At 51.9% G+C, this 24,776-nt stretch overlaps 1 protein-coding gene and 1 long non-coding RNA gene across 2 annotated transcripts; one reads left to right on the top strand and one right to left on the bottom strand.

Annotated features, from left to right (window-relative positions):
- Positions 1-215: 215 nt before the first annotated feature.
- On the bottom strand, positions 216-14,022 carry POGK (pogo transposable element derived with KRAB domain). Its single transcript, XM_081122188.1, has 6 exons — positions 13,876-14,022; positions 12,328-12,461; positions 7,151-7,277; positions 6,453-6,551; positions 3,696-5,167; positions 216-2,110 (listed from the first exon to the last, which is right to left on the bottom strand). The coding sequence occupies exons 2-5, from the start codon at positions 12,457-12,459 to the stop codon at positions 3,708-3,710; spliced, it is 1,818 nt and encodes a 605-aa protein (XP_080978314.1). The 5' UTR covers positions 12,460-12,461; positions 13,876-14,022; the 3' UTR covers positions 216-2,110; positions 3,696-3,707.
- A 1,115-nt stretch (positions 14,023-15,137) lies between these two features.
- LOC308549515 lies at positions 15,138-19,518 on the top strand. Its single transcript, XR_013997760.1, has 3 exons — positions 15,138-16,379; positions 16,926-17,017; positions 19,249-19,518. It is a non-coding gene; the product is annotated as an uncharacterized lncRNA (long non-coding RNA).
- The last annotated feature ends 5,258 nt before the right edge of the window (positions 19,519-24,776 follow it).

Genomic DNA, 24,776 nt, shown 5'->3' on the forward strand with positions numbered 1-24,776 from the left:
CGTGGCAGTGGCATTACCTTTGGAGACAGAGCTGAAACTCCAGTCCTGTCACATAGCACTAGAGCAGGGGGCTGGGACTAGTTAATGTTCATTCTCATTTCCGTCATTTGTGAGCAAGAGATCGTATCTCAGAGGATTAGATGACACAAAATAGAGAAGCCCGATGTAAGTAAATGCAGTATTGTTTCATACTACCTTAAACAAGTGGCCACAAATACAGAAAGTCTTAGCAAATTTTTATTTCCCTCTATGTGATTTTCCACAACTTAGTTTCTACCTGACCAGCAATGATCTAGTCAGGGGTCTTTTGTCTTTCAAAGGCTTGATTGGGGTTCAAATACTTGAAATTAAACCACATAAAATGAAATCTTCCCCATCTGCAAGCCGGCTGGTGGGCATCAGGGCAGCCTACCCTTTCTCCCCAGGGGCCTGGCTGTCCCAGGGCTCTGTTAGGCGTAGGTCATGAGTCAGCGAGTGGAAGCAGGAGCCTGGACAGACCCTGACAATGGAACCAATGCTCTAGGAACGTCCCAGGGCCGCGCAGCCCGAAGGCACGGCCGAGCAGCGCGATGAGGCGCGGGACTGGCGGAATGGGTCAGGAGCTGAGCCCACCTCCCCTCATCTCTGCCAGGTAACTGTGGCTCCGATGCAGGATCCCAAATCAGGTTTATAAAGCCCTTTACTCGCCCAAAGCAAGTGACACGGGACAGCAAGAGGAAGAGCCAGGAACCAGCAAGGATAAATTAAGTGGAACTGGAGGGAAGGGAAACTTCTGGAATGCGTAGCTGGGTTTAGATGCCACTTGAGATGAATGTGGTACAGTTTGCCAACAATTCAAATATCGAAACTAATTCCGATACAAGAAATTAAGTGAAATTTCCCCTCTTGGAGGAAAACTGGTTTAAAAAAAGAGAAAGGTGTTTCCCCAATAGGAAAATGAATACCTGAGTAGAAATAGGTGCTTCGAGATGCCAAGAACAGCGTCACATATGAATGAGCAGGGTGTACAGGAAGAAGTGGGGGCCTGTCACCAGACTTGACATTGGAATGACATTTCTAGCAATGGCTTTGTCTGCCAGGTTCTGGCCCATTTTCTGTAGTGCAACAGCTCTGAAGGAATGTTTTCATAACCTCGACTTAGGTGGGAACACAAGTCACTAGTGTAAAAACTCCAGGACCTCCCACCTATCCTGCAGGGTGGAAGGAGACTAGAGTCTCAAAACAGCTGTGGCTACTTTACCACCACCCTTACGATAAAAATATTAATGAACAAAACAAACATCGGACGAGTCCATGAGCCTTGTACCATGTGGACAGCAGACGGCTTCTGCTGCCTCCTGCAGGCAGCCTGAGAAACAGCGTGTGCGCCACGCTGCCCATCACTGAGGAGAATCACCATGAAAGGCAGGGGTGTTACGTGAGCCCCAGAGGAAGTCTAGCTGCCAACCTGACTGGGAAGATTAATAAAACAGCACAGTTTATTTTAACCTGTATCTTCCCCACTAACCTAGTTGTCTACAGAAAAGCCATCGGCTGGCACCAGGTCAGTATGTCTGAATTTTGTTATCAGTACTATCTCCTTTTTCTAAAAGAGGAAATGTGTTAAGTACAAAAATGACATGTTCTACAATCTTCTCCACAGCTCTGACCTGCTGGGGACAGGCTCTACTCCTGGAAGCATTTTTAAAGGCAGAAGAAAACAATGACTTGAGGTTTCTCTCCCCAGAAAGGATGCCAGCAGAGTGGGGCCCGCGTGATGAGCCTCCTGTTGGTGTTGAGCAAACGGTCTCTTCTCCAGGAAATACCTTTGTTCATCCTATTTACAGGTTTCTTCTGGTGGACACATGAGTCATCTCTACAAGAACTGAGACAGAAGCAGTTTCTTTCCTAATCCTGTCTCTGATGAAATGAAGGGTCCTAGGCTTTTGTGACCCCCCCCCCCCGTAGGAGTGGGGCGGGATGGGTTGTGTCTCGGGGCGGGATGCCCAGGCGCTGTCCAGACTGGCCGGTCCCAGCCCCACGCCCTTCCTGCTGCTCCCTGAGCGTCCACGCCTCCAGCAATCTCCTCGTGGGTTTTCCTCCCCAGCCGTTTCAAACACAGTCCCATTTGCTGGAAAAAAGAGAGAACTAAGTGTGAATTCACCCTGGGCTTTTAGGTGGCATATAACTTTTAACAAGCATAATTATTCCATTAGTCAGATTTCCAAACAGACGATAAGGGGCTGTTCCAGGCCCAGTTGTCTCCCGGAGCTCCTGGAATCCCTGTCTATGGCTACGACTTCCTCAGCTCAGGAAAGGGCGGCTGCGAGGAGCGCCCGGCGCCCAGAGGAGCAGAGCTGGTGGGCGACGCTGACGTCAAAGGGACACAAGCGTCCCTCTGTTCCCTCTCTTCTGGCAGTTTTGGATCCAGTCCTTTCAGTGGCAGTGAGCTTAGAAAATTAAAAATGCAGAAAAATGTTCTCTAACAAGGAGAAGAAACAAAAGGTAAAATGAGAAAGGTATGAAACCTCACTGCCAGTCGCGGTCTGATGCGCAACGGCGGCAGTGAACTGTCAGGGGGTGTGGGGGGGCTGAGTGCAGGGGGAGGGGGAGGGGACAGGATGGAAGAAGGCAACCTTGGAGATTCCGGATGTCACAGGAAGAACTCCCTGGTTCCGCTGTAACTCTAGGGACCCCACTGTGGCCGCGGGGCTCAGCCACGTGAGCACGACTTGACTTCGGGGCAGGGAAGGAGACAGAGTCACTGCTGACCGTATGCAGCGGGTGGCAGACTTCTATCAGCATTTCATTTGGAGGGACAAGCTAAAAGGAGGGAAGCCCCTCACTACCCCTTAGAAGGAAGTCTCGGTCCCTGTAAAAGGGACGGCCGCATCGTGCTCAACAAACACTGTTGGGAGGAACAAATGAACTGACACTTAGAGAAACGGGAACGTGAAGGAAAAGTGAACCGCCTGTCCTTCCTGTGTGCCCCCTACTGTGCCCGGCATCCTCTCAAGGCCGGGGGCTGGCGGCGGTCGGCCCGACTCCCCACTACTTCCATCTGAGCTGCTTCTCTCCCGGACTCAACTCTGACCACTGCAGCCTGGCACCCTCACCCTCGGACTTCGCTCACAGCCCTAGATATGCACCCGGCTTTTTTATCATTAGGAGTATTTTTTGGTGCAAAGAGTCAATTTAAAAATATCTTCCTTCAGACACCCAAGGATTATAAGAAATTAATTGCTCACTCCACGAGAAGGTCATCACGAAGGATAAGACGATGCTTGAAAAAGGTGGGAAAAGCGAGCCTAAGTGATTCTTCTCATCGCCCAGGGGACTCCCGCAGACCACCCAGGTCTGAGATCCGAGGCCCAGGGGACAGGACTGTCCCTAGATCCCAGCCCTCCAGGCCAGCGAGAAACAAAAAGTGGGCTTTTCAGACAAAACTCAGTTAACCCAGCAGTCAGACTGCTCCTCAGGCCCAGGGGACTTCAGCATCACAGCGCTGACGGGAAATGTCCCAGCAGCTGACCCCTCGTCCATGTTACGTCACTAGACACAGGTGCTCGGGGTCTGGCCACAGAGCCAAGGACACACAGGAAGCCAGCTACGCCTCCCATGAAGGAGAGAATGCCAGGGGCCTGTTACACGAGACAACAGGCACCTGTGGAACCCAGCACGGCGCTCGGCGAGACAGCGGTGCTCGCGGCGGTTACCTTGGTGGTGCGTCAGTTGCTCTCTGTCCTGCTCTCGGGGGGCAGCTCCCCTCCGCCCGACAGCTCGCCCTCGATCTCCCACAGGACGTCGTCCTCCTCGTCCAGGCTGCTGGAGATGTGGCACTTCTTGAACCCCTGGACGATGGACTCGCTCGAGATGCTGTTCCACGCGACCATGACCCACTCCAGGAAGAGCCCGAGGGGCGGCTTCTTGGCGTTGCCGGTGGGGCTGAGCGCCAGGTTCCCCGCCAGAAGCCAGTTGGAGTACTGGGCCCGCACACTGTCGTTGAGCGGCTTGTACACGACCACGTCCAGCACCTGCAGCTGCGAGGTCAGGCCGCCCGGGATGATGACCATGTCGGTGTTCATGCTCTCCATGGAGCTCTTCACCGAGTCTGTGGCGTGGCCCCGGAAGCCGTTCAAGATCAGCATCCCGCGCTGCTTGGGCACAGCGCCCGTCCTCCGCCTCCAGACCACCTCCAGCCAGTCCTGCATCAAGTCCTCCGTCATCCAGCCGTAGCGGTGGCAGCGAATCTCCATCCCGCTGGGGAACTTCCCGGGGGGGATGTACGTGCCCCTCAAAATGATGTAGGGAGGCAGTTTCCTGCCATCGGCCAGGACCCCCAGCATCGCTGTGATCTTCAGCTTCTCCCTGCCGGGCGTCTTGACCAAGACAGGCTTTTCGCCCTGGTTGTCCACAGTCACCCTGGAGGGCACCTCCAAACAGATTGGCGTCTCATCCGCATTGCCCATCTGAGCCACCTGGTAGTCGTGCGCCCTGCGCAGGGCCAGGACGCTGCGCTGGTAAGTGACGAGTTTCTCCGTCAGGTCTTCGGGCAGCTGCTGGGGCACGGGCACCTTATGCCTCAGCGACAGGTCATACCGTCGCATCATCCTGCGACACCAGCCCAAGCTCGCCTTGAACCCTTTCTCTGGAATGTTCATTTCCTGGGCGATCTCGAGGGCTTTCAGCTGCATGGCCTCCCTGGTGATCGGGTCCCCTTTGGCCTGCATGTACCGGACGTACTCGGCCACGCGCTGGTCCACCAGAGCGAAGCGCCCGTTCTTGGGGCCTCGGAAAGCCCGCCGCATGGCATGGGCGTTCTGCAGCTGCGGCTTGACCTTGCGCCAGTCTCGAACGTTCTTTTCCAGCACACCAAACTGCTTGGCCGCCTGGCAGTTGTTGGTGCTCTCAGCGAACTCCACCACCATCAACTTGAACCCCGCATCGTAACTGCGGCGCATGCCTCGGCTGAACTGGAACTTGGCGGCCAGCTCGTCGGCCGAGATGTCGTACCCCGGGAAGCCCATGGCCATGTAGAAGGGGTACCCCTCGCTCCACTCAGGCAGCTCGGCGATGTCCCGAGGCAGGCGGAGGCCAAAGCCGTCCAGGGGCTGCGGCGGGGGAAATGGGGACGCGGAGTGCATCGGGCCTGCCCAGTCTGGGGGCTTGACGTCAGCCTCTTCGTTTTCTGGGAGACACACAGGGAGGGGCGAAGATAACAGCAGTGAGTACAATTACATCTGGCCTGCTCCCTGACTTTGTCGGTGGAAATGCCAAGAACACCTTAATCTGAGACTCCCCACAAGTAGTAACTAATAACAAATGACATTTCCTATGTCCTCAGGCAGGTGTCACTTCCTCCGGGTCACCACATCTAACTCTCACAGCCACTGTGGGTCACTATCCCTTCTCTGCAGAGGAGGCCGTGGAAGTTAAGTGCGTCAAGGTAGCCGAGCTAGAAAGAGCAAAGAACTGGGCACAGGTATCGAGCTTGGGTCACACTGTAATCTGGGGGCCACATTTGGGTCAAAATAATTCTTATGTGTATGAGAAGCCAAATACACCCCTTACTGCCTAATACTGAAGACTGTGGACATGTCATGGCTGAACCACATCCTCAAACCAAGAGAATCGACAGCAGGAACCACACTCAGCAGAGCTAAGCTCCTAAGGCAGGAGAGAGGTTCTCGTGCACCAACTTTAGAACCGAGTTTCCTGTGTTTATATGCAGAAGGGGGTCACGGACACTGAGTCTGACTCGGAAATTACCGTCTCACCAAAACTAAGATGTCATCAGTTGCAAGACGCAGGGTAATTTTAAGAGGCATTCTCAGTTTCAGAGATGTTCAAGTGGTAGGGGGGGAAACGTGTCTTAGAATCAATGAAATATGGATTTTAAACTCCTACCTATACAGAGAAGGCAAATAAAACCATCCAGGCTGTTGGAAGCTGTATTCAGCCAACGGCTACCCTCCTGACATGCTTCTTGATGAAGGACCATGTGCTTCTGAGACCTGTTTGCTCAAATGTGTGCTACACCCAGGACTGCCTTTTCTATCCAGGGTGAAGTGGACAAGGAGCCAAGGGAGTAACTCGGGGCGCATGCCTCGTCACACGGTTTTCCCTAGTCATCAGAGGGGTACAGAGCACCAATGAGGTGGCTTCATTCACCCAGGATGTGTGCTGGACCCAGTGCCACACAAGCTTCAGTCTGCTTCGCCGGCATACAAGGTTGCACATCGAGACTTCTTACCCACAGAGGACAGAGAAGACATGGAGGCTCAGAGAGGTCAAAGAAGTTGCCTGAGGCCACACAGCACTGGAAAGGAGATTTTTCAAACTCCAAAGCCCATTATTTCTCTGCCTTGCAGCCCTGCCTCACTTTCACACGGGCCACAGAACAAACATGGAAACTTAACCCTGCTTGGTGAAGCTCCCACTCGATGGGTGCTGGGTCAGTTTGACCGCAGTACCTGTGAAGCTTCCTCCTGGGAGCGGCCATCGGTCCGAATTCTGAGACTCCTCCTCCCCATCCAGCCGAGAGATCATGTCTGGCTTCGGGAACGGGAATTCTGTCCAGAGGAAGTAACACAGGTTGGGAGTACTGCCCAAATCAGTCCCTTATAACACTTACCCCCACCCCAGTCCTCTCAATATGGAGACTTACAAAAAACAGGGAAAGGGGCTCGGAATACTTAAAATATGATGGGAAATGCCTGTCCAAGGGAATTCATGGATCTCTGCTAACGAGCTGGTCCTAGCAAACCAGGGAATCCCTCCAATGGTTACATTCTGATAACCTGGAAGTCAAGGCTGGCAGGGAGCAAGGATGCTTTGGGTAGTCCCTGAGCTTCTGAGGCCGATGAGTGGCAATGAGCCAAGGAGCACGTGCAGCACAGCCCAGACCCGCGCTGACATCTCTGAGGTTCTGACTCTGGTTTTTTGAGGCAAATGCCTGGGTTGAATGAGGACTGTTATGAGACCAGCACCAGCTACTGAGTAGAATGACACAATATTTACATCCTTCCATTTAACAGGAAGTTAAGCGGGCACTGGCATCGAGGGGACAGAGGCCAAGTTCAGGAGCGAGGGGTGCTGGGTCCACGCCGAGGAAACATGGAAACAACTCGGTGGGCTGAGCTTTCGGGGAACAAAGGGACACAAGGCTTACCCAGTGACAGCACAGTCTCGTAGTTCATCCTCATGACCTCCTGGTACAGGGCCTTCTGTGGCTCCGTCAGAACTTCCCACTCCTCGTCGGAGAAGTAGATGGCCACCTCATCAAACAGGGCTGGCACCTGGGACGGAACAGGCTGCTCTCAGCGACTAACAGGCACATGCGGTGACTCACACCTGCGTCTCTCCAGGAGGGGCCCTGACCTGGGGGAATCATCTATCTGCCCACACGGACGCTAGAGGCAAAATAGGACTGGAGCACAGGTCCCCGTGCCCCTTGAGTGCTTACCACCCCCCAGCTCGCAGACAAGGGGAGCAGCACCTCGAGGGGAAACCCCCAGTCACCAATCCCCAGCTGGGAGACCCTCCTGCATGCCAGGGAGAGCTGATCATCCCTCACTCCAGACCCAGACGGTGACACCCAGAGACACCCTGAGAGCGGTCCCCACACCCACTCATCCCCGCCCCGCTCTCTCCCTCGGTCACAGGGCACAGACCCTCGGCCGGGGCTGGGTTTGGTTGTATGCTGGATGATCCACTGCTCTGTCTGAACCTCAGAGGTTCCAGGACACTGGTCTCCATTTCCCACTGGCCCTAGTGTTAGACTCTGACCCCAAAGCAGCCAGCGAGGAGCCAGCAACAGAAGGGCCGCCCAGCCTTTCCCACGGCGCACAAGCAGGGCAGAGGGCTGACAGCCTAGTGTGTTAATGAGACACCAGAGCAAACGTGTGTGCCTGGACCGGAGCACAGAGCCGAATGTGTGGGCTGCCCCTCTCATCCCCCGGTGGGAGGGGACACCCAGCAGCTACCAGAGCCCATGCCACCCACGCCTCATCTTGCTTATTCAACTATTTGCTTTTCTTTTTACTACATTTTTTCCTTTGGTCACTAAAAATCCTACTCCAAAGGTCATTGCACTCAATAGTAAGGAATCACTGGACCACTTCTTTCAGGCTGGTTACCACGACTACTGCTATTCCCAAAGCTGGATCTAGGGTCTGGGTGATGACGATGACATTTTCATCAGCTTAGAAGGTTAACTGACTACAAGGCCTGCAACTTCTTCAGGTGTCAGCCATCAGCCGTTTAGATACACTGGCCTCTCCTTTCTCTGCAAATCCACTTGTTCCCTCCCTACCCTCCCAGCACCTGACACACAGGGAGCACTCCCAGGGACTGCCCTGGGATTCACTCACTGTTCCCTGCAACCACTTCAATTAATCAAGGAGGAAACAGGCTCAGAGAGGGCTCGTTTCTGTCTAAAATCATACAGCCAATAAGTGGGACCAAGCATTGACTGGCTTCCAGCCTCCAGCCCTTAACAGAACCAAGTGGCCTCCTCGGGGACCGGGCCTCCTCGGGGACCGGGCCTCCACTCTCCCCTCCCTCTGTGCTCAGCTGTACCCCAGCAACCCATGCTCCACCCGGCTGTGCCCCTGCACACAGTTCTTCCACTTCCTCCAAGGGCCGCCTGTTCCTGGCCTGGCCAATACCCACCCAGACGCCCCACTCCCTGGAAAGCCCACCCAACCAGGGCTGCCCGCCTCCACATCCCCATCATGCCCTGGGCTCAACTCTGTGGTGGGACCCCTCACACCACCCTCTTCAGTTCCCATGTCCCCTTCTCCCACTAGAACACAAGCCCACTGAGGGCAGAGCCTGGGCTGCTCCCGTTTGGTTTCCCTAATCACTTAAGTATATTTTGGAAGAAAAGATTTAAGCAAATATTCTCCGAATTTCCCTTCTCTTGCTCCACTTGGAATAGTTCCAAATGACCGTTACATTTTATCTGACATGAAACAGTGCCCAGACTTTGGAGTAAGAGTGGACAAAAACCCCTCCTTACGTGTGAAATACCAGGAGGACGGGCGGCCGGGTCTCAGGCTGTCCTCGGACTCCATGTGTCTGGAGAGCCAGCCCTGCCCCACCTCCCAGGCTTTTCAGCAAGGCTCCCTGTGGCCCGTTGTCTCCCGAGGAAATTCCAGATCCAGGCCATACCTATTTATAGTCCCTTCCCTTTGCTGATAAAATGGGACGCAGGGCTGGCTGTCCTGTCATTTCAAGGAGCAATGGATTCAGAGAAGGCAGCACGCCCTGGGCCTGGTGAAAACATCCGGCGCCTGAGCTGGGGCGGCGGCTGGAGGCTGGTGCGGGCTCATCGCCTGGTACTTGTGCCCGAGCCACAGAAGAGCTTCAAACAAGCCCATATTATGCTCCCGGGCACACAGCGCTCACCCAGACATCCCCTCACAGCCGCCCTCTGTGACAGCCGAGCAGGGCTTCACTAGGCCCTGCCGTGCCGCCTCCCTCCCTCCATAAAGGCCTTTTCTCTGGCCAGCCCTGGGCAAGACTCGGGTCGGGCAGCCTGAGGTCCACCCCAGGTGCCCTTCCTGGCCTCGCAGGGAGGGGCGCTCCTCCCTGCCCTCCTCCCTTCACTCTGACCATCCTGGCCACATAGGGGAGGTGTCTTCCCCCAGCCCTGCTGCCCAACAGACTGGCATCCCAAGGCTCATCTCCAGGGTCAGTGCCTACAGCACCTACACACACTGCGCAGCCTCACAGGGAAGGCGGCAGTGGTCTTGGGCAGAGGGCACTGTGTAAGAATCCCCCCCCAGTTTATGTATATTATCTTATTGAACCCTTCACATGACACAGAGATGTGGGATCACCCTGCTTTCATGGGGGAGGAACAGAGCTGTTAACCAACAAGCCCAAAGGCACAGAGCGAGAAAGTCTGACTCCAAAGCCCGTGCTCAGGTGGCTCAGGCCTCCAGCTTCCCTCAGAAAGATGCAGTGAGCCTTGTCCCCCAGAGCCACCAAGGAGAGGGCTCCAACTCTGCCCAGCATACCACCCCCTCCTGGCCCCTAGCCTGGCCCACTTCTAGCTCATCCCCACAGTCTCGGGTTCTGTCTCCAGGAGCTGCTTGCAGCTCTGCCCACAGCTCTCCTGTCCGGGCTTCTGCTCGGGCCCTCCTCAGGCCAGAAACAGGAGCCCTGTCCTCCCCTTGGGGGGATCCACTCACGACAGCTGGCTTCAAAGTATGTATCCTTTCCTTTCCTTGACGTTGCACTTCCACCCTGATTTTCCTCACAGCCAGCACGGTGCTTATATCTGCAAGGTTTTCACTGATCACCCTCACACAACCCTACAGGCAAAATACACGTGAGAAACGGGTTCTTTTCTTCCCCTGGTTTAAGGCCCTAGATCACGGCTTCCAACCTCAGCAGAACTGACATTTCTGCTCAGCTCATTCTTTGTTGTGGGTTGTCTGTGCACTGAAGATGTACAGCAGCATCCCGGTCTCCATCCAGGAGATGCCAGCAAGATCTCCCACTCCCCACTCCAAGTCATGACACACAAAAATGTCTCCAGATCTTGCCAAATGGCCCCGGGAGGGGAGGGAGCTGGGGGCACAACTGCCCAGGCCCAAGCCGGCCTTCTCCAGGAAGCCTCTTGAGTTGTCCAGCCTGAGTGTGACACCCCCGCCAGGAGCTGACCTCCACCACTGCACCCCTAAAACTGTACTGTTAATGGTTTGCCTCCCTGTCTTCCTCGTGAGAACAGAGACTCCATGAGAATGGAGGTCTTGTCTCAACAGCTCCCAGCACTGTTCTATTTACTTCCTCCTTTCCCTGGGGGAGCATGGCCTTCACCTTGTACATTTCTCACTGTCCCCACACGTTCAGACAACTACTTTCATTGCACCTGTTTCCAAGGTTCTCCACTCTACCTAGATGTGCTGGGTAGGCTGATTTAGCCTCAAAGCCCAGGGCTTCTACTGCCTCGACGTCTTGCTCCGAGCTACCCGGGACCAATACCTGCCCTCCTGGTGTCCCCAGCTGCAGGGATCAGACCCAGGCGGACAGATGGGCAAGAACACGGAAGAGACAGAGACAGTGCAGCCTCCACAGCTAGACCCGCAACCCAGAGCCTGGTGGTGTGTCAGATCTTTATTTTATGTTGTTGAGATACGACATACACACAGCAAAATGCGTAACTTTTAAGGGTCCAGCCCAGGAGGCATTTTAGGAAGAATCAGTGTACATGTGTACCCTTGGGACAAAAAATAACCTCCCTGCAGTCCAGTTGCCTCACATGGGAGGGGAGCCAGATGACTGGGTGGCACCACGATTGTCTGACTACAGATCTCATGGAAACAAAGGATATGATAATATTGATGGTACTGATAACATTCACAAGAAAAGGAAAACTAGGCAGAGAAAAGGAACGTCAAATTGTTACATAAAATGTTTACCGTTCACACCCAACTACCAAGAGGTCCAGTAAGTAACGTGAATAATTATAGCTAATTATAACTCTATCTGTTGCATTGACATTTTTACAAGTTTACCCAAATTCTCTCCTACTATTCTGTCTGGATATGCTCCCCATTCTCAGCTGCCAACCCCCCAATCCCTGCATCCAGGCTGGCTGGGTATGCAGCTTTCCCCCGTCAGCTCAGGGACCCCAAGTCTCACTGAAAGCAGTTCCCTTCAACTAGCAGCAGGTGACACAGACTCTCTCCTAACCCAAACCTGAGCCAGGCTCCTCTGAGCCCTCTTCCCTGTGAGGTCCCCTCCTGTACTCAGCCTGCCAGCTCAGTTTTCGCAAGAATCCTATTAAGTCAGTTTAGAAAACCCCCCACCCTGGCCTGCCTTCAGCAAGTATCCTGTGCTGTCAGTTTAGCAAGAATCCCCCATCCTAAGTACTTTTTCATCCACTGACCCTAACACCCTGCTTCTTGGCTATAAATCTCCACTTATCTTCACTGTATGGGGTGTGGAGGCAGATCTCTGTCCCCTACTGTGACATCTCAACACCTTTCTCAGTAGTCCTGAATAGATCCTTCCTTACCATGGTAACAACTGTCAGAGCATTTTTTCTTTAACATAGGTCAGCAAACATCTAGTGGAGTCCATAACTGCCTGGCAGTGAGCAGGGGGCAGGGAACCCAGGGGTTCAGCAGACACTTGGCCTCCTGGACAGAAGGGCCTGCTCAGGTAACCAGCTCTGTTTTCACAGCGCCTTTTAAAGCCACAGCACTGTTTTCTCAGGAATGCAAACACCCTAAGCTGGGCTGGGCTGTTTTTACTTCCTTTGTCGGCAGCAGGAGGAGGCGTCCTGACTCCCAGGCCTGTTGCTCAGCTGTGTGGCCCTGCACCTTGACTTACCCACGAGCCCTCTGAGCAGATGCGGACCTTCTGCATGTCTGTGGAGCCATCCTCCAGTTCTGGGCTCTGAATCTCTTCTTCCCTTTCCTCCACTTTCAGGGTCAGATTCAGAGGGAAGGCTGTGGACTCCATGTCTGCAAGCAAGATTCGTTCAGAAAAATCAGGCTAGTGTGAACTATTCATGGCCTAATTGGGGGAAGGGGTCTGCCTACACAACCTCTTGGCCCCAAGCTCTGCTTGACTGGAATGAAGGAAAGGAATAGGCCCAGGAAGGCCAGTGGGGGCACACCAGGAAGCTGGAAGGACACACATTTAATCATGATACAAAGAGGTGCTGCAAGATAGCATATGTGGCTGCCTTCAAATATTTAAAAAGCTCTCTGTGGATCCTGGCCTGGTAGCTCAGTTGGTTAGAGCATCCTCCCCATATGCCAAGGTTGGGGTTCGATCCATGGTTGGGACACACACAAGAATCAGCCACTGAATGCACAAATAAGTGGAACAACAAATCGATGTTTCTCTCTCTCTCCCTTCCTCTCCCTAAAATCAATCAATAAAAAAATTAAAAAGCTCTCTGTGGAAGAGATCAGACTGGATCTGTAGGGACCCAAGGGCTGAACCAGGGGTGGGTAAACATTTGGGAAGAGAGCACAGAAAGGCAGTGCCTCCCAACATGCACTCAGCCCAGGAGTCTGTGGGCTTCTGACCAATGAAAGTGTCCTATCAATGAAAGTGCCTGAAGACAGACACTTGCTGGACTGGGTGGTTCCCACAGGCCGGTCAGGCATCAGGAGGTTGTTTGGCCAGAATGGCCATCTGGATTTTCCACATTCTGAGGTTGTTTCTGTCCATGAGCAGGCTCAGAAAACAGTCATTCCGGAGCCAGTGACATATAGTGAGGGGTGACACCTGGATATCCAAGAAGGTGCACAAATCTGCTGGGGTCCGGCTCTGGGCCCAGCCCCCGGGGGGCCGCCTCGCTGTCTTGGGGCACAAATGCCCTCTTCCGAGGAGCTGGAGGCCGGTACAAAGGGCCGCGCTGCTCCCCGGGGGCGGGCAGTGCCCAGGTGTGCGCTGAGGGCGCACCGTGGGGGGCGCATCCCCCCGGTGGCCGGAGAAAACACCGCTCCCGAGTTCAAAGTCAGCTTCTTCCCTATTTCCGACAAGGACGGGCGAATGCGGCAGGGAGGAGTCTCGGGTGCGTGAAACAGGCTTCAGATCCTGGAGCCGGGGCCCCAACTTGGCCGCGGCCTCCCCGCCGGCTCCGGGCGGCGGGTCCGGGGGGAGCGGGTGCCCGCGGCCTGGCCGCCGCCGCGCGCCGGGCCGCCCGGGTCTCTCCAGCCATCTTGCCCCAGTTCCCGGCCCGCGGCCCCGGGCGGCCCGGCCTGGTCCGGCCCCGCGCACCTGCCGGCGCCAGCGCCGCCGCCGCCCGCAACAAAGGCGGTGGCGGTGCAGCTGCCGCCCGGCCCGGCCCCGGCCCCCGCCCGGCCCCCGCGGGGCCCCCGCCCCGCCCCCGCCCGCGCGCCTCCCGCCGCCGCGCGCACTCACCGCGGGCAGACCGCCGGGCCGGGGGCGCCTGGAGCTCGGCGCGGCTGTCACGGCGCCATCGCGGAGCCTGCGGGCGGCCCGAGCGCGAGGCCCCTCGGGAGGGCGCGCGGGACACGTGGTGGGAGAGGGAGGGTCGGGCGCCGGCCGGGTGTCGGGAGGCGCGGGGCGGAGCGCGCTGATGTCAGCAGGCCCGGCGCCCAGGGACGCGCCGCGCCGCGCCCGGCCCTCCCTCTCCGCGGCTTCCGGCCCCGCGCGCCCCTGCGCCCCGCGCGCCCCCGGGCGCTGGGCCTCCCGTGCGCGCCGCGCGACCCGCGGCGGAGGCGGCGGGAACCGCGGGGGTCGGCGCCGGAGCGAGCGTGGCCCGTGCGCGCGCCCCCGTGCCCCGCACTCGCCGGGGGCCTGCGCCGGGCACCCTCCTCTGCTGCCAGGAATGCGCCGTGCGGAGCAGACCGGCTGGGGGGGCGGGGCGCGGTCTTGGGGCGACCCCGCTGGATGCCAGCGGGCGCGTGTGCAGAGCTTGTGCGTGTCCGGGGAAGGAACTTCCTGGTTTGTGTCGTCGCCGTTTAACCCCCGGCTCGGGCTCTCCTGGAGGAAGCGCCGGGGAGGATCCTCCCCGAAACGGTCAGAGCAGCTCCCTGCCTGCAGCTCGGTGGGCCGCACTGCAGGGTGCGTGGAGAAGCCCGGGTGTTGCAGAACCAGATTCTGGGCTCGGGTTTTCGTTGGAAATGCCTCCGAGAAAAAATTGTTCTGACACTTGTTAAAATAAAAGGAAGACTTTATTCGGGATTATTGAGATAGGTGTGAAAGCTATGGCAAGAGGTGAGAGACACTCATTCAACGGAATATGGCAAAGACAAGTTGGGGAATTAGCACCGACCAGAGCAAGGTGTCAGCCTCCGAGAATTTACCAACAGGAGGCAGGAGAGCTGAGAGATTCTTGCTTAAACCGATTGAACAGGATCCTTGCAGATGGCAGGCTAGGCTGATCAGATATCAGGGGTGGTGGTTGGGGTGGGTTTTCTCTAAAATGACTTAGCAGGATTCTTGCTAAAGCCAGGCTGGGTAGGTCAAGGACAGGAGGGGTGTGTGTGCCCAAGATAGAGGCCTGGTGGAGAAGGGAGCTCAGACAACTTCAGTTTGGGCAAGGAGAGAGATTTGTCCAACTTTTCAGACTGTCTCCAAGACCTGAGTACCTGTGGGAAAGATCCCTCTCTCCAAGTTTTTGTGGCCATTTCAACTCTATTTATATGTGAATTTTACTTATCTCTGCCATGGGAGAGACTACTGTGCAGCACTTAATACACAAAATACAGTGTAACAAACACATCTTTGGAGTATAATTATGATGGACGACTCAAGACCAGAGAAGGTCTAATTGACGGATGGAGAACATTATTCAAATGTGGGAGGGAAGAGGTGTTAGAAGTTTTCGTTTTCATGAACAGGTCATTTTGTGTGTAAAGTTAGCTTTTTCAGAGCAGCGGTGACACCTTAGCTCACATTGATTGACTTTCCCATCTTAGCTCTTCTGAGGAGGTGGCTGGTTGAGACAGAAAAGAGAGGAGGGTGTCAGGAGACGGGTACTAGGGCTCTGTGGGCAACTTGCCAAAAAGTATTAATATATAGAGAGGTAACCAAAAAGCAATAGTAGGTTAGGGTTTTAGTCTCTGACAGCCATAATGTTCTCATGAAACCTTGATTAGGTTTTCCCTGGGAAGAGGCCAATGCACAGTGACCCACCTGAATTCTTGACTTTGAGCCCCATGGTCTCAGTTCTGGTCATGGGACCCACCTTTGTACAAGTCCATAACTGCCAGCAAGACTTACTCGTAGGGATAGAGTGCTGGAGTAGGAACAAGACTCTGCAGACATCCATGTGTAAGTGCCTTTGAAAGTCAGGTCGCTGGTCTCTGCCCCGGTCTCCTCATCTTAAAGAAACACAAAGTTGACCAGATGTTTTCCAAGTGCCACCTCAGCCCTATGATTTAGAGATTCCATTCTCAGTGAGGTAAGACTTCATCTCAGTCTTAATGGGGAGTGACTGAAACTGATCCAGTACATGGCTTTGGCAGTCCCGTAGCATGGATTTCTGTTGGTAGGTGGTTAGTAAATATGAGCACAGGCAAGGAATCGACATAATAGTTCTTTATTGGTGCTAAGGGTCTGACTTCATCTTCCCTTGCCTTCAATTATTGCTGTAGGAATTTAAAGAAGCCACATCACAGAAAACACTCATGGTGAACTATAGTGAATACACATTTCTGACCTTCAGCAGAGCCCCTGGCCCCCATTGCTCCATTCCTCAGGGACAGCAGTAGATTGACTTACTGATCCTGATTCTTTGTGTCCTTATGGTAGCACATCCTGCTTTTAAATAGCACACCCTGCTGAGGTTTGGTGTGCGCAGAGTGTACTTCAGTGATCTTTCACTTGGCCCAGCCATGTGACATGCCTTGGCCAATGGAATATGGATGGAAGTGACTCCGTGTAAATCCTGAGCACAGGTTAGTCATAAAAGGTCTCACATTTTTCCACTTGCACTTCTGGGAGCTTTTGTCCTCTGCCATGACAAAAACGTGTCCAGGTAATCACTGCCTCTTCAGCCTGGGCTCCAGAATGAGCCCTGTGCTGCATGGCCGTCCTGTGAACATAAGAGGTCACTGCCTTAAGCTATTGAGTGCTGGGGTGGCTGGTAGTGTGGTATTTTTGTGGCAGTGACTAACTGAGACAGTGACAGCATGCAACCTTGGACTTGGTGCTCTCAAGATTGGCACATCCTCCAGGCTGTGACTGAGGGACCCAGGTTCCTTCCATCTTGTGGCTCTATTGTTATCTTCAACCACCAGAGTGAAAGGGAGAGAGAAAACAGAGAAGGCACACCCTTTTCTTGGCCCCGTGGGGACTCTCAGAGGCAGGGGAAAGGAGACTTGCTATTTCATGGTGGGAATCCTCGGACATGTAGACAAGGAAATTCTAGATTGGGAGGGTGGCAGGAGGGAACCAAGTCTGGGAGGGCATGTCACTACTGACTGTATCTTTCTCTTCCCTAGGGTGCTGGCACCTCAGAGGAAGATGACGTTATGATCTTAACTTTATTTCCCAGTAAAGCCTCAAGAAACACCTGGCAGATATTGATAGAATGGTAAGAGAAACCCTGTTCTGGACAGTCCTTGGAAGGGCTTAAAAGGTTCTTGGAGCCCTGGCTGGTCCAGCTCAGTGGTTAGAGCATTGGCCCATGGACTGAAGGGTCGCAGGATCTATTCCTGGTCAAGGGCGCATACCTCGGTTGCAGGTTCCCAGTTCCGGTTGGGGGTCCTGGTTGGGGCTCGTGCAGGAGGCAACCAATTGATGTGTCTCTCTCACGTCAGTGTTTCTCTCTCTCCCCCTTCCTCCCTCCTTTTTCCCTTTCACTCTCTCTAGAAATCAATGGAAAAAATAACCTCAGGTGAGGATTTTTTAAAAAAGGTTCTTGGAGAAGAGATGTGTGGTTAGAGCACCTCAGAAGGTTAGCTGTCTCTCTAGAAAAAGAGAAAGAGAATTCTGAGTATAGACTAGTTACTGGAACCAACAGACCCCCCAAATGCATAGAGGCTCAAACAATCAAAATTTATTTTTTGTTCATGTAACAGTCCTTTGTGGGTGTTCCTGGTCCACAGGTGACTCTCCTCCAGGCTGTGATTGAGGGATCCAGGTTCCTTCCATCTTTTGGCTCCTTGGTTGTCTTCATCTACCAGAGAGAAAGGGAGAGAGAGAACAGAAAAGGCAAACCCTTTTCTTGGCCCTACAGGGACACCATCCCTTTTGCTTATGTGCTATTGGTTGGGATCAGTTACATGAGTTACATAAATGGATCCTCACATGTATATGAGGAGGGGCTGGGAAATATAGTGTGTCTGGCCAGTCACATTCCAGTGACATCTCCACACATTGAAAAGGGGAGCCAGGGTTTTTGTCTGTGCCACGGGGATGCTTTTTCTTTCAACCGTTGAAATTAAAAAATGGTGCAACCTTATTTTGTAACCCCCAAATCAGAACAGCCAGTGTGACGAGTTAGGAGATGAGAGTGGATAAACAGAAAGGCAGTTTATTTTAAATCAAGACTTTCAGACAGTTGTGAATGACGCTTAGTTGGTTGAAGCTTTGTCCTGTGCACCAAAAGGTTGTGGGTTCAATTCCTGGTCCAGGCATATACCTGGGTTGTGGGTTCAGTCTCTGGCTGGGGTGAGTATGGGAGGCAACTGATCAATGTTTCTCTCTCTCTGTCTCTCTCTTTCCCCTCCTCTCTCTAAAATTCAATTAAAAAAACCATATCCTTAGGTGAGGATTAAAAAAAAAAAAGGCAAGTCAGCTGTGTGCCAAGAGCGCCCCACAGTGGATGTTCGGTGGAGAAGTGAGAGGGCAAAAGGGAAGACAGAGACACAGTGAGAGTGAAAATACCTGACAATAGACCCCTCAATGGAAAGCCTTATTCAACTTACAGCATTTTTATTTTATTAACTATTTCATACATCTATTCCGGAAATTTACTCCTTTTTAGACACGTATCGACTATGAAAAATGTGTGAACTTGTCCTTCAAAGTAATTGCCTAGTCAATTCCATAGCCACCAACAGAAAAGGCATCGTCCTATGAAAGAGGAACGGCCTCCAGTCCTAGGACATGAACCAATCCAACCAAAGACCAAACATTTTCCCGCAACCCCCTAGCCCCTGCTTCCCACGAGTGGCTTGGGGCAGAGCTGGGTGACTGGGGAAGCTTCCTTGAACAGGTGGAGCTCGGCAAGAACTTGAGTGTTAAGTTAACCAGGTAGAAATGAGGGAAGGAGTTAAGGAATATATCTCAGCCTGTCCTTCAGAGGCCTGGAGATTTACAACAGGGATCAAAGGCTAGGGGACCTGAAGGGAGAAAGTAACGTAGGGGAGACCAAAGGATGTTTCCAGAGAAGCCTAGAGAAAGAGGCCATTTGGTGTGATAATTATATTTATAATTTATGGAGACATCAGAACATTTCCAATCTAATCAAAGTCTGAAGACACTTATTGTTAACTAATAAAAATAGCTAAGTGATGATATCACACAGTTGTGATCCTTTATTACATCTGTTAGAATTACTGGATGAATAAATGGAACAATTATGAATGGGGTAGATTCTGCTGGGGCTCATTAAAGCCTTATACCTGCAAACTCAACCATTCCAAGCTTCAGGACAAGACGCCAGGCGGGAGGCTTTTTCTGAGCCTCACTCACGCCAGCTGGGGTGGTCGAGTGTCCGTGTTGCTTCCATAGACCTCAGACCTGCTGCACTGGCCTGCGGACCTTTGGAACCAACACACGACACGCGTTACGTTGGTTTACCCTCTGCTCTCTTCCCAGAACTAACATCTCTCCCAAGTCGGTTCTGTCCACAATGGCTAGAAAACAGAACATTGGAACAGACTGAATCGAGAAGCAGGTGCTAGAATCCAGAGGTCTTCTGTCAAGCCAGACACTGAAGAGGTTTGCAAGACAAAAGAAACCGTGCCACTCTTCACTAAAATGTCTTTGTTCCGAAAAAGAAAATTATTTTTCATAAAGCATGTTCTGGTAATAGGCATTGGGCTTACTATTATCCCTCATAAATAAACAAGTAAATATTTTTCAGTGTCTCCGTTTTAATTTCTTGTATGGTAAATATCAACAGAGGTAGGTCACATACAGAATCCCTCTGGAGTCTTCGATGACTGCAAGCACAGAGAGGGGCTGAGAACCAGTGACGTTACTTAAAATAAGGGAGGAGTGTTGCTGTTTACTCAGCGGCTAAAGGCTCAGATTTTTCACAACATTCAGGATAATTTAGGCAATTTCTATTTTCTTCATATGGGAAGTAGCTAAGGGATCATGTGTTTTGTAAAAAGTATTACTCATTAGGGATAGCCTGTTGAGAATATGTTTAAATATTAATAGCAAATAACTGTAGAACAAAACAAATCAAGGCTAGAAAGGAAACAGTAATCTCCTAAATTTATTTTTTTTAAAAAGGGGGGGAGCCAAATAGACATTCATTACCAAATGCCCAAGGGCAGAAACTTGGACTTAGAGGGTTATGAAGTAGGCAGTCCTGAGGAGTGTCTTTTGTATAAAAACGAGCCTCTGTTCCCACCTAGTAGAACGCTGGGGTCATTAACAAGAACTCGCTCGCCCAGCGTAACTGTCGCAGCGGTGGGAGGGGTGCGCCTGGACAGTTCTCGTGCCCGTGTTGGTCCCCTGGGTGCCGCAGTCGGCTGGGACCTGTCAGACTGTTCACATTCGAGTGTGAGGCTCGGGAGTTCAGGCTGTAAATGGATTACGGCAGCTGCCAGAATGCCCCGGGTGGCCCCACACCCGGCCACTGTCCCTGCTGGTTACGGAGTGAGAACTCCCGGGCCGGGGTCCCCTTCTCCCTTCAGCCCCGGGGCCCCCAGGACGCTGACCTGGTGTGATGCCCATTAAGTTTCACACCTAACAAGACGAGACGGCCTCCATTTTCAGATTTTTGAATGTAGCAAAATAGATGATGGGTGAATCGGTGGATGTGACGAATCTAGTCTTTCAAAAAGCTTTTGCAAACTTTCCGCATAGACAGTCATTTTAAAGCGGGGCATCGGGAACTTAAAGCGGAGTCGGGAGGAGCCGTTGCTGACGGCTCAGAAGCAGGGAGGCAGGGGAAGCGGCCCCGCAGTGGATGGCCACCGTTAGGGCTGGTGCTACTTTTAAATAACCTTGAAAATTTGCCATTTGTGGAGGACAGAATGGTTTCCACGGAGGGAAATGCTGGAATAAAGTGTGGGAGTGTCTGTTATCATGGGTAAGGGGCAAAAAAATAGCCAATTAATCAAAAGGATTTCTCTCCCTCTGCACTGTACTGAGCATTTGTCACAGCCTAGGGAGGTAGAGTTTTAGGCATTTTGAAATAAATTTTGTCAAGTTTGTGAGATGTCACTTTTCCATTTTTACAAATGAAGAAACTGAGGCTTATTATGTTTCCATAACTCATCCAAGGAACCGGAGCCTGTACACGGTGGGGGTGGAAATTCGTTTTGGACCTTTACGTTCCAAAGCTCCCTCCTACTCTCTCTCCGCTGACAAATCCTTCATATACTCTGTAAAGGAGAGACTCTGAAGCCAGGGTTACAACCCAGGGGAGACACCCAGAAATGAGAACAGATGAAGGGTTTTTACTCCGTGGGAGTTGTCCCTTGAAGTCTACACCTTCTTATGGGCACCAATCACAGAGCCTGCAAACGGGAGCTGTTGTTAAAATAAGTACCTAGTGATGCTGTGGTTAGTAAGAGAGGAATTCACTGAAATCTTTGCTGAATAGTGGGTTTTGGAACCATATTTTCTCAATCAATAGTTACTGGAGGTTTCATTAGTTTCATCTGAGGGTGTTGACCTTTTAACTTGTGAAAGGGCATTTTCAAACTTACTGGTGAGGAACCACTATTGTAAGTTATTCCCTATTAACTGTGCTTCTTACTGATTTACGTTAATATCTTTATCCTAGTGAGGGAGTGGGCTAGGTGCTGGCAATCCCAAGAAGATGAAGATGCAGACTCTCTTACTTGTAACCACACACCTGGTTACTGGGGTGGTCCACGGGTGTCCCAGTGGGAGCAGACAAGTACGCCCAGGAGCCCCGGAGCCTCCCCTGAGGAAGAGGTTTCTCACCCTGGCCTCTGCTCTCTCTTCTTCTTAAGTTAAATTTACTAAGGTATCGTTTATTTTAAAATGAATACATTTACTTTAAATGTACAGTTTGACGTGTTTTGATATATATAGATCTGTTGGTGGAGAAAAGGCACCAGGTGTTAGACCTGGGTTCAGCAACCTCAGTACTTGAGTTCTGGCTAAGAAAGAATTCAGAAACAAGACAAACTATAAGAGTTTATTTAGAAAGTCACAGAGGTAGAAGAAACCAGACATTGAAGAAATGGGCTCAGGAAACGAGTTACAGAGGCAGAAGAAAGGCCCTTGGATCTTAGGGGAGAGAGAGAGATGTGCCTTGAGAGACAAAAGAGGGAGGAATGGCACAGGTATACTCCAAAAAGACTCGGGGAGAGAGAGAGATAGAACAATCAATGATGAGAGTCATTGATCAGCTGCCTCCTGCACACCCCCGACTGGGGATCAAGCCCCAAACCCCAGCATGTGCCCTGACCAGGAATCGAACCTCAATCCCTGGCTGTCTGGTCGATGCTCAACAACTGAGCATCACCTGAGGGGCTGGGGTCCCTGTCTTAAGGGCTTTTATCTGGAGGTCTCAGGGGAGGATCTCAATAGAAATTCATTAGCTTTCCAGGTGTGTCCCCCTTTCGGTCCCCATGATTGGTGGGCTCCAGGGGGTCATTAGTCAATGCAGCTGGTCCTGATGTTGGCCATGGTGTCTGCTCCCTCTGATTTTGCTGCTTCTCTGGGCCTGGAGCTGAAACACAGCTGAGGCCTAGATGTCATCTCCAGGGGTTAATGCCTAAGGGAGTGGTCCTGCCAGGACTTATAGTTTTGCCCATTGCTAGGCACTTGGGGCTCTCCACCCTGGTGACCCTCCACGCCTGACCAATTGTTCCTACTCTGCTCGTGCCTAACTAACCGTTTACTACAGATCTCTGTTGCCACTACCCTAATCAAGATTTAAAATATTTCCATCAACCCTTCCCAGGGAAGCTTCCTCCTCCCTGATCATCCCTTGAGGCCGGGTAAGCACGGCTGTGTTTATAACTACAGACTTTCTGTTCTAGAACACCATGTAAGTGAATGCTACAGACTTACTTCAAGACTTGAAGAGCACTAAGAGGCTGGGGAATTTGGGATCTGACATAGCAAAGGCCCAGCCAGATAGAACAGTCCCTCAACTTCTTTTTTTCAGAATGGGGCAGGGCAGTGAAATAATGGCAGCTCTGAAAAACAAAGAACTGACAGAAGATCCTTAAGCTCCATCATGTTGGACTGAGGAAAGCTAAGGTCAATAAAGTACTGGGCTCTGGTTGCCAAACTGGAAAAGAAATTTCAGTAAAGAGCTGAATTGTCAGATAAAGTAAAATCTTGGGGGCAGATTGAACACCATTGGGATCAAAGGTCGGGTTACTCTCGTCACCCAGACACACCTCTTTAAACCATACTTAATCTCCCAATAAGGTCTATGATACTATTATTTATAGTAATTTTAAATAATTATTATAAAAATAGAATCACAAGCTCATCTGCCCTAAATTGTAAACTTCTTGAGAGGAGAGGCCACATTTTATTTATGTTATACCCCAGAGCCAAGGACAGTGTCTGGAATACACCCGTAATCATAAATATTAAAAGAATTCAATGCTTTAAATATACTGTAGCATTTTCTGAACATCTTTTCATGCCAGCTTTTCTAAAATTACAAAAACCTAGAAGCAAGGCCACTGAGATTTCACTGACATTAATTACATTCAGTGAGTTTAAGCTTAAATTTATTTTTGGCTTATTTTTGAAAAGGCTCAGAAGCTAATGATCTCTAATATTCATCTCTAGATTTAAGTCCTTCCTTTGTAGTTAGCCAACTGTGGGATGGGAAGACTTTCTGTCTGCTTGTGAAATCTATTTTCTCTTAATTACTTCTTTGTCCGCTACCCCGTGAGCTATTCTGTATAATGTGACTCAGTCAAAACCATCAGGCTGTGTTCGGGAAGCTCATGGGATTACGGCTGCCTACATTTATAGACAGGACTTACCTCTGCAGGGGAGAAAATGACAAGGCACACGCTCAAGTTAATCTCATGGAGGAAAAATGTAAACAGTTGTCAGCAGTGGGAAGGAATATTCTTGTCACGTTATAAAAACACCCAGATCGCTGGTTGTTTCTAAGCAATTGCACAGCCCTCCCTACCTGCCGGAGAATGCTCTGTACAGTAATTCCACACGGCTCAGAGAGCACTTCAGAAATGTGTCCCAAAGGGGACATCGCTCAGCGGGGTTCGCCTTCCTTTCATCTCGTCAGTGATGGCAAACCTGCCTCTTAGAAATCCCATTTGTGCTTGGAAATTTTCATTCACCAAGGAAATGTTTATAGAGCACCTGCTATGTGCTGCCTACTTTTCTAGGTAGTTTATTTATGGTTTTGCTTTCCACAGTTTCCGTTACCTGCAGTCACCAAGATGCAAAAATATTAAGGGGAGGATCCCAGAAACAAACAATGACACGTGTTAAGTTGCCTGCGCTGAGCGGGGGTGAAATCCCGGGAGGCCCGCTCCCAGCCCGCGACGTGGCTCCTCCCTCCGGCCTCAACTCCAGCCCCAGATGCTCTGCCCGGGGTCACTTAGGGGCCTCCTGGCATCAGCTGGACTCTGGCAGCATCGCTTGGCTTGTGCACATGTCACCCCGACTTTACATCGCAATGGCCCCAAAGCCCTGGAGCAGTGATGCTGGCAGTTCCCATGCGCCCAAGAGAAGCTGGAAAGTGCTTGTCATTCATGGTCAGGTCAGCAGCAGCCTGATGTCACCAGGCCCACGTCACTCACCTGCCTTCATGTCGTCACCTGGGCCTCAGGCCCTCTCAGAGCATCCCCAGGAGAAGGTGGGAGCAGCACAGTGAGGTGCCAAAGCCCACATCACGGTCTGTGGCTACAGTCCTGTTTGCTCATACTAGGAATAGCTGGAAAAAGTTAATAGGCTCTCCTTGGAAATTATGTGTCTTATTTATTTTTTATATAAGTCGTGTAAGCATCTGTCTGGAGTGAGGATTGTACTGGAAATAGCATGAAGGCATGTGTGCATTGCTCTTGTCCTGCGGCCTCGCCTGGTTGGTCAGGCGGTCTTCTCTCGAGGTCTGCCTTCACATTGAGCTAAGCCACGAAAAAGCAGAAGTTGGTACCCTGGAGGATGGGTTGGTCACCACCTGGCATCTCAGAAAG

This window comes from Miniopterus schreibersii (genome assembly GCF_964146895.1).
Source record: "Miniopterus schreibersii genome assembly, chromosome: 19".
Taxonomy (NCBI): Eukaryota; Metazoa; Chordata; class Mammalia; order Chiroptera; family Miniopteridae; genus Miniopterus; species Miniopterus schreibersii.

What these genes read in the sequence shown, in the direction of transcription:
- POGK (XM_081122188.1), bottom strand. Translation starts at nt 12,459, where the DNA reads ATGGAGTCCACAGCCTTCCCTCTGAATCTGACCCTGAAAGTGGAGGAA. An exon ending in TCTGCTCAGAGGGCTCGTGG is followed by an intron (nt 7,278 to 12,327) that starts GTAAGTCAAGGT and finishes GTTCCGTCCCAG; the next exon opens with GTGCCAGCCCTGTTTGATGA. An exon ending in CCCAGGAGGAAGCTTCACAG is followed by an intron (nt 5,168 to 6,452) that starts GTACTGCGGTCA and finishes TGTGTCTCCCAG; the next exon opens with AAAACGAAGAGGCTGACGTC.